General features: G+C 43.3%; 1 protein-coding gene across 2 annotated transcripts; it reads left to right on the top strand.

Moving 5' to 3' along the window:
- Positions 1 to 5,440: 5,440 nt before the first annotated feature.
- Positions 5,441 to 9,425, top strand: LOC148383904 (somatostatin receptor type 2-like). 2 transcript variants are annotated; one of them, XM_088357959.1, is made up of 3 exons: positions 5,441 to 5,638; positions 5,969 to 6,786; positions 6,871 to 9,425. In XM_088357959.1, exon 3 carries the CDS (start codon positions 6,896 to 6,898, stop codon positions 8,012 to 8,014), a length of 1,119 nt encoding a protein of 372 aa, XP_088214085.1. In that variant the 5' UTR covers positions 5,441 to 5,638; positions 5,969 to 6,786; positions 6,871 to 6,895; the 3' UTR covers positions 8,015 to 9,425. The 2 variants fall into 2 exon arrangements, with proteins under 2 accessions (XP_088214085.1, XP_088214086.1); XM_088357960.1 differs by lacking the exon at positions 5,969 to 6,786.

Genomic DNA, 9,425 nt, shown 5'->3' with positions numbered 1-9,425 from the left:
CCTCACTGGAATTCATGCACAATGAAAAAGTCCTGAAAGCCTGCTTGAATGTAGTCTTAAGGGGGACACTTTGGAGTCATTTGGCCTGTCATGAAGAAGATATGGACCGAGATCTTCCGCAAAGACCAAAAAAATTGATTTTTACTCCCAAATTTGCTCCGGCGGCCCCTGATCTAAAAATTCTACCAAAGCACCACAGATCTCTTCTGATGCTTTGAAAGAAGGTGGTGGGGAGGGGGAGGCACTTCCAACTCTTGACTAATCTCCAATGGAGCAAAAAAAGGATAACAGCGAAACTGTCTGAAAGGTGTTAGAATAATAAATCTTTTCTTCCCTGAATCAATCGTGCTAGATCTGAACAGGACTTGAGAGGATATTGGCACGCTTATCGTGAGCTACACGCGGAACCGATAAGAGGTGCTACTGAGGTGGAACTCGGATGAGCCCCGCTTGGCGTTTATTTTTCGATTTGTCAAAGGGGCTCAGCCTAAGCGCTGACGCTCAAGTAATAAAAACAGATAGCGTCGATCACACACACGCGACAACGAATGAACTGCCGAGCCGCACCGGCTTCGTCGTCTGTGACAAGCGATGACAGATAAGGCCGACAAGAGCTCCTTTCACGGACCGACGCGGCAGAATTACAAAGAACGTTGCACGTTGATATTTCTTCAAATAATTGCGATTATAGCTGAGATAAATGAACACTGTGATTTTTTTTTTTTTTAGGAAATACAATACAAATTTCTTTCAAATGTTAATTAGTTAAAATGCAATCAAGTGTGAAGGAATAAATAAGCAAAGCCTTGAGATCAGTGAAATATTGGCTGGGAGCCTCAAGAGAGTAAGCGGAACTCATTTCATTCGTTTTATTATAACGTTCCATTTTAAAGCAAATGAAACCAATCAAAAAGTGTATGGTTATTTATCATCCAGGAAAAATTATTCAAAGAGGAAAGCAAACAAATCCAACGCTGCCCTTTTTCAAGGAGGGGTAATCGACTCGGCTTTGAGCTATGAAAGCGTTTGGAACCTTTGAGAGAATTGATCTGAGAATTAATCCCCTGAGGTGTTTCTCCTTCCAACTGATGTTCAATTTGAGTCATTGATTTGCTGCGTTAAGCCGTGGACGGCTCGTGGGCGAGCACTCCTGTTCAATTCTCGACGGAACGCGTCAGCCGAAGACAGCTTTGCGCGGTCGTCAAGTTTTATAAGAGTCGTGAGATGGAACGCGAGCGACCGTGACAATCTTTTGACGGCCAATCAAATGCATGCTTGCGCTTTTTTCGCTCCATTACAGTCGCAGTTGGAAAGCGCCACTTGTGGTGAAATTGTGGGGGAATGCTGAAAAGCTAATGGAAGAGCTCAAGATAGTTTTCTCCTTTGCTGCGTGACGTCGGCTAACGCCTCCAAACAGCTGCAAATCGTGATCCTTGAACCTGAGCCTGTCACATATATTTGGTCCAAAGACCCGGGGACCGGTTCTAATTTGCGGAAGAGCGTCATCAAGTACCGCGTATCGCCTTTATTACGACAATTCCGATTCGTACGACTGTGGGATTTCTTTACTAGCTCATAAAATAATACAAAGGGTAGACATTTTTTTATCTTGAACGCAGCTACAACATTTATTTTCTTTTTTTTTAATTATTAATAATTATTCTAAAAAATATTTTTTTTTATTAATTATTAATAATTACTCTATATAGAAAATTAAGACATGACTGTTTTTTTAAACTTTGAGCTGGGATCCGTTTTGAGCAATCTCATGAAGACAAAACAACAGACAAAACTTTCCATGCGGAGTTTCGGGATGAACTCATGAGCCATTTCCAAAAGTAATTAATAAAAAAAAAACGCAGCAAACGAGAAGCCGTTTGGCATATATGTAAATATGATGTAAATATTTTTGCCACTGCTTCTACAGTGCGCTCACCTCGCCTCTCCCCGGTTCTTTCCCCCTTTTGGAGTGATGACACCCTGCCGACAAATTATTTGGCCGTTCGTGCTCTGCTTAGGCAATTTGTCAGGGAGAGCATCTCGGCGTGAAAGTACCCCCAAACGGGCTCGCTGGAAGAAATATCGGCATGGTGCACTGCCGGCTGCTTAATTTCATGTCAAAACATTCACATGCACCGGTGGACTCGGCTTGGGAGGGGGAGGGGGAGAGGCAGATAAATGCAACAAGTCAGCAGGTCGCCAGACAGAAAAGTATCAAAGATCTGAAGACATTGAGCCTCAAACCGTTTACGAGGCAAAATAACCTCAGATGAGGTTCCGTGAAATGCGGCACTTTGTCAAACAACAAACACACTCTGGTACATTTCCACGAGAAGCTTCTCAGGAAGATTGGCAGAATCACAGCAGGGATCCCCGAAAGCGTGCGCACATTCATGAATCTTCCATATTGTGCTGCAAAACATCTCCACTCCTGCTGTGATGGACTAAGACGGCTCCAATTGTTTGCAATTGAGTCAGAAACAAAATGTTTTTAAGCTTCAAACGGTTAACTTGCAGAAGGCAGTTCTGGTTCCGACATGTGGGAACTCTCTCTTGATCTTGAGGGGCAGCTGGCGAGCACCAAAGTGAGAAGATTGCGCGCTCGCCAACTGCTCTTCAACCTCGTATGAAAGTCTCTCGGCGAGTTCCATCACGTCGGGGTGGAGTAGAATATCCATGCCAAAGGGACACTCGCCATCTATTCCTACTCAGTGCCTGAAGATACTTGCTCAAAAATATTGTTCATATACAGATGCTAACAATAATTTATCAAATTAACAATTGGAGTGGAATTTACCAGAACAGGCGGGAATTTGTGATCAGATGATCACAGAGAGGTCCATAAAGCACCATGACCATACAGCTAGCATGTACACAACCACGACGCCATAAACAACTAGCTTCGATAGTTCAATGACACAAGATAGGCTAAGAGGTTAGCACAAACTGACCTGGTTAACAGATGAAACTAACTACAAGACAAATATTGGCTTCAAATTCCTCCCTTGAACTCAGACGTAACAACAGAGGCTTCCAAACAAAACAGAGAGCGAGCCAGGAGTTTCCGCCAACCATCCAATTGCCTACATGAAAACAACCACAGGTGTGCTGGTGAGATTTCTTTTTTTTTTTGAGACGCAAGCGAGAGTCAGGCGGGCCAACTAATTTCCCTTCTGAGTGGAGAAAGCTGCGTGTCTCATTTGGTAGCCGAACAAACAGCAGCCTGAGAGGATTGAATTCTTTTCTGTTGCCACGACGCCCCCCCAGTTTATATGGTTACGTCGTATTTCTTGGCGTATGGCTTCTAACGACCCCGTTGCGGTCGGCCGCCTGCAAATGTATTTGCATTTAGAGAGACGCATAAGCCACGGCCCGCTAACCACAAGCGGTCCCGGGAGGCGCATTTTGACGTCCATGTTAACGTATTTGAATGGAAGCACGGAGAGTCTTTGAACATTTGAAGCGATTCGTGAGACAAAAAGGATTACCGAACGTCAAACGAATAATAGCGTTGTGGTTCACTTAGCTGATCTGTTATTAACGGGTTTTTTTTAATTGCGATGGGCCAGTCGTGATGTTAAGAAGTGGATAAAGTCACGTAAGTCCCCGGTGGAGGCCCAAACGTGGATTTGATCATACGTCGCCTTAAGCTTTGACTCAGAGATTAGTTGCTGTCGCCGTGACTACGAGCATATAAAAAGTCTTCCCGAGTCGTGTTTTGAGATGAAAATTCCCATCACGGCGTCATCGAGAGCGGCCTTCAAGTGGCGCCGTCGCCCGGCTCTCCACCTGTCTGCTCTGATTAGCCGCGACGGGTCACAGCGGCCACTGCGTCAGTTCTGTTCAACGCTTGTTACAAAACAACAAAAAAAAGCAAATGTAGGTGCTTCTCATTACATTGCCATGGCGACGCTTTTGGAGGAGAGATTGTTACGGGTGGTTTCGTCCCTCCTCATTTATATTTAACCACCCGTCGTGTTAACAAATGTGCCATCACGCACGTGGCCCCCACAGTAAATAAACACGCTCTCCGTTTGTTCAATATTCAGCATCCATTAGGAACGTTTGACCGTTTTATTGACACGACAGCGGCCGCAGGCATCCGTGCCGGATGTGGGGAAAAGTAACAGACCCGAATCTTTAAATTCATATTATGAGACAATCGATCTTACAAAGTGACAGGCAGAATTTTTTTAATGAAAACTTTTGTTTTGGCACCATCTTTTTTAAAGAAGGGGGAGGAGCTTCATGTAGTCTTGTCTAATAGAAAAGTAGTGCTTTGGCGCCAATGGAAACATTGCATAGAAAGTGACTAGATTTACGGTAGAAAAAGCACATTCAAGATAACACGAGTTGTGCTGGGCTGTGTTTTTTTTATTGGTGGTGAGAAAGAAAATGTAAAAAAGCAAATCAACATTATGTCCACACAATGATGTCCCCTGTGGCGCTCTGGTCAGCTCAGGCCAGCGTTATCTCAACAGCCAGATGCATTTTATGTGCACAGCATGAGAGGAGGACATACGTTTGGTTTTTATTTTATTTTTTTATGTATAAATCTATTTTACGTAGAAAAGACCGGCGGCAAAATATGTTAGCCACAGACAAATCTTTTTTTGTTGACTTCAATTTTGGTGAACAAAAATTCTATTTGAGAACAACAGCTGACGCAGGAAGTGAGATAAGTCTCGTCGGAAAAAAAAAACAAAAAAAACAGATGCTCGCACAAATAGTAGAATAAAGCAAAAGTGCATTTATAAGGCTGTGGCATAATAAATTGTGCAGAACCTGCGGCCATTTCTAATTAATTAAAAGTGCTGCGTAGTTTTTTTTCCAGCCTATTCTCGCAGCAGCTTGTACAAACATTATCTGACCCTCCTGGCGACAAGCATACCGAGCGCAAATTTTTCTCTCTCTCCTGGTTAGAAATAGCATCACGACTCAGCGTTCGAGTACTTCACCCAGCCCACGTCCACACTCTTGTGGTCTAGCATATATTATCTGTGTCCCATTAGGCGCAGGAGCTTAACATTGCACATGAATATCGATTATTGCAAATAATCCTCTTCTGACATCCCTTCAAAACTTTCAACAGAAAAATTATAAATGCTATCAGCGAAGTTGACAGTCCAACTAAGAGAATTGCAAAGAAGCACCTGACTGTCTTAACGTGAGCTAGCTTAATGCTAACACATAATGGGAAACACCATAGAGGGGCTAACGGATACCATCTATGTGCTTTAAGCAATGGATATTTGAACAAAAATTGCACATATTCTTTGTCCTGTGCAAAAAACACCTGTTGATCGACTACAAAACACACAATTATTTGATTATTAATTAATGTGCTCATTGTCTTTTTTTCGAATGTGTGTTTTGTGAAGATAACACACCAAACGAGGGCACCTCCCATGCTTTTGCGCACGTGCACTCACTCATTCGCTAGCTCTCTCTCCCACGCACGCGCACCCATAAACGTCTCTGCACTCTCCAACAGGATTCACATGTGCGTCCGCATTCGAGATGTGCAAATCATTTTTGGGGGGTTTCAGCCACACAAATGAAATTTTTTTCCCAGGACGTCGCATGCACTCGGAAAACGAGGACTACTTCTGTCTATAAGTGATGTTTTTACTCCCAGGTAAGAGTGATGCATCTTTAGGTCGAGTTCATTGTCATTATTTAATAGTAATTTTGTTGGCATGTCACATTTTGATAGTTGTAATTTTTAAGTATTACTGAAATATTCTTCAGTTTTATTATAATTTTACTTATTTTGCAATATTATGTATTATTTAAAGTATGTTATACTGTTGCATAAAATCTAAAAAAAAGTTTCCTGTTGTAGTGTCTTCTTTAATGCAAGCAAAATTATTATTCAAATTAAATCATGATTTAGATTTTTTTTTTAACTATTATTACTTTGTGTATTATTGTGTAATTGTGTGTATTTTTTCCTCTTCATTTCTAGACTCTTACTAATCGGCCAGTACTGTTGCTCTGGCTAATCTAATAAAATGTCCTTCTGGAAGAAAATGGCAATCTTGCATAATGAATCCGAACCATTGGAAGACACCCCCCCTCCCCCTCCCACCACTGTGCACTTCAGTGTGATTGCAGTGCCCTTATTGGCAATACAATGATGCCAGATTCCCGCTCCCTCATTCAATTAACTTCGACTCATTTACATCCGAACGCACTCCATAATACCTTCCCCCCCCTCCCAAGTCCCCAAGAATAATGTGTCAGTGCAGACTAGAGCTGTGAGGCAGGGATCACTTAGAAAGAGCATGTGCTCCCGATGGTGGTGGGGGTGGGGGGTGGGGGAGGTAACAAGTGATTTCCCCAGGCAGGGATGAAGCTCATCGTAAATGAGCACATGCTTCATTTCAGGTAGGGAAATGTCAATCAAGTAGTCATCGGGGGGCTCGTGCAAGATCTAGGAGAATCCTCAGAGGAACCAACACAAAGGCTACGTTTCAAGATGTCGCTGTCTCTATTTTGATTTCACATTTTGTAGTTAATACAGAGCAACGTTTCGATGATCTTGTAATGGCGCTCCTGCGTCATCAACCCCTATTTACTGGCCAAAGGCACCATCACGATTGAACTATTTGAACTCTACCTAGCAACAAGTGACTAAATAAAAGTGAGATATGAGCACTTGGGAGTTGAAATGTTTATGAACTGTGCATAGCAGCGAATGACTGCGCCAAACAAAAATTGTTTCACCTACTCACCAAACTTCAGCCGTCGTTTGTTGAGCAAACTGGCATTCCTTGGACAAAGGTAGAAAAAATATTAGTGAATCAATAAAAAGGTCGACTAACTTCTCATATTGACTTACAGATGTATTGTGATGTCACGTTTCAGATAGGATGTTCTAAATCCGAGCATCATGGACTCCTGGATCTTGCCGTCATCCCTCCCGAATACGTCGGGGCAGCTCATGTTCGACAGCTTCCTGCCGGCGAACGAGTCGGACGCGCTGAGCAACGACACGGACGGTGGGAGTTTCGATGGCACCAGCACGGCGGTCATCACCTGTATGTACTTCCTGGTGTGCGCCGTGGGCCTGTGCGGCAACACCTTGGTCATCTACGTCATCCTGCGCTATGCCAAGATGAAGACCGTCACCAACATCTACATCCTCAACCTGGCGGTGGCCGACGTGCTCTTCATGCTGGGCCTGCCCTTCATCGCTATCCAGCTGGCGCTGGTCCACTGGCCCTTCGGCCCAGCACTGTGCCGGGTGGTGATGACAGTGGACTCGCTCAACCAGTTCACCTCCATCTTCTGCCTGACGGTGATGAGCGTGGACCGCTACCTGGCCGTGGTGCACCCCATCCGCTCCACCGAGTGGCGTAAGCCCCGCATGGCCAAGACGGTCAACGTGGCGGTGTGGGGGGTGTCGCTGGTGGTCAACCTGCCCATCGTCATCTACAGCGGCGTCATCACCAAGCACGATGGATGCTTCTGCACCATCGTGTGGCCCGAGCCGCAGGAGGCCTACTACACCGCCTTCATGTTCTACACCTTCGTCCTGGGCTTCTTTCTGCCGCTGCTGGTCATCTGCATGTGCTACCTGCTCATCATCATCAAGGTGAAGTCGTCGGGCATCCGCGTCAGCTCCTCGTCTAAGCGGCGGCGTTCGGAGAAGAAGGTGACGCGGATGGTGTCCATCGTGGTGGCCGTCTTTGTGCTGTGCTGGCTGCCCTTCTACGTCTTCAACGTGACCTCGGTGACAGGCACGCTCAGCACCACGCCGGTGCTGCGCAGCACCTTCGCCTTCGTGGTGGTGCTGGGCTACGCCAACAGCTGCGCCAACCCCATCCTTTACGCCTTCCTGTCGGAGAACTTCAAGAAGAGCTTTCAGAACGTTCTGTGTCTCAAGAAGGTCGGCGGGCTAGACGAGGCCGAGCGCACCGACAGCCGCCAGGACAAGTCCCGCATGATGACCGACCCAACAGAAACCCAAAGTACTCTGCTCAACGGGGACCTGCAGACCAGCATCTGATCCTCCTCGGCCCGCTTGACTCATCTTGGCTGTTCTCGTTTTTTTTCCATTGACATGTTAACGTTTGTCACTTTTGCCTGATACATGCATGATTTTCAACGATTGTAAAAGATATTTAATTTTTGAGTCGTGTTTTTTTTTGCACCCAGCTGTGTGCAAAACGTGAATTTGAGAAGGGCTATGAGATTTTAACATTCGACTCACGTGTTGGAGTGTTGCATCGTGTTTGATGATTAAAAAAATATATATACTTTGACGTGACTAATCGAACTGTAGTATTGTAGTGGAGCTTTGGGACACATGTAGAGTGTTCTATATTTCCATAGCAACAGTGAGCACAAGTGTTAGTCCCGCTGAATAATTCATTGGCGTCATAATACAAGTAGCAACTCTGTGGGGTGACTAATAGAATTTTGGTGTATTTTGTTTCTTGCTGTGATGCTGACACTGCTTTTATTTTAATAAGGCTATTTGTTGTCCCTCAGCATGGAGCAACTTTTCATGAAGTGGACTACTCACACAAAGTTTGGAAAATTGTGCTTTTGGCTTTTGACATTTAAGGATGAAGCTAAATTTAACTGTAATCAACTTAGTGACTGATACAATTCTTTTTTATTTATTTGAATTTTGTTTTTTGCTGTGATGCTGACACTGCTTTTATTTTAATAAGGCCATTTGTTGTCCCTCAGCATGGGGCAACTTTTCATGAAGTGGACTACTCACACAAAGTTTGGAAAATTGTGCTTTTGGCTTTTGACATTTAAGGATGAAGCTATATTTAACTGTAATCAACTTAGACACTGATACAATTCTTTTTTTATTTGTTTGAAATATGTTATCACTATTTATTCAAGATTTATATGCTCTTTCAAGTGGTACATGAAAGAATAACTTTTCATTTCCACTTGAATACTGTACATTAGATTTTGAAGAGAATTTAAATATTTGTTTTTTAACTTTTATTTCAGTGCGGTGATTATTTAACATGTTATTTATTATTATATATTTGAACTGAATCTTTAAGTTATTTTTTTATATTTAAGCACGAGTGTTTGTGTTTAAAGTGTGCTTAATGTTACAGTAGGTTGTATACTTTTTAACTTCCAAAAACTGTCTTGTTTTGGATGAACGCTTAGCCCTACTTGACTACTGTTCAATGTTGTTTTGGATGAACACTTAGCCCTACTTGACTACTGTTCAATGTTGGCCATGGTCATTTCTAGGTGGCAAAAGTTTTGCAAATTACCGCTGGACGTGGCGATATCAAGTATATATAAAAAAAAGCACACGGCCAAAATTTGTTGATTATACATACGTTTTTGTTTATGTATATACCGATGGAAATTGTATAGTATGTTAAAATTAAATAATATGTAAAACATTTTGGGTGTAAATAAAGTAAATCACTGAC

The sequence above is a fragment of the Syngnathus floridae genome, chromosome 17, assembly GCF_059516105.1.
Source record: "Syngnathus floridae isolate MCC-2025c chromosome 17, RoL_Sflo_1.0, whole genome shotgun sequence".
Taxonomy (NCBI): Eukaryota; Metazoa; Chordata; class Actinopteri; order Syngnathiformes; family Syngnathidae; genus Syngnathus; species Syngnathus floridae.
This window is presented reverse-complemented; position numbering and strand designations above follow the sequence as displayed.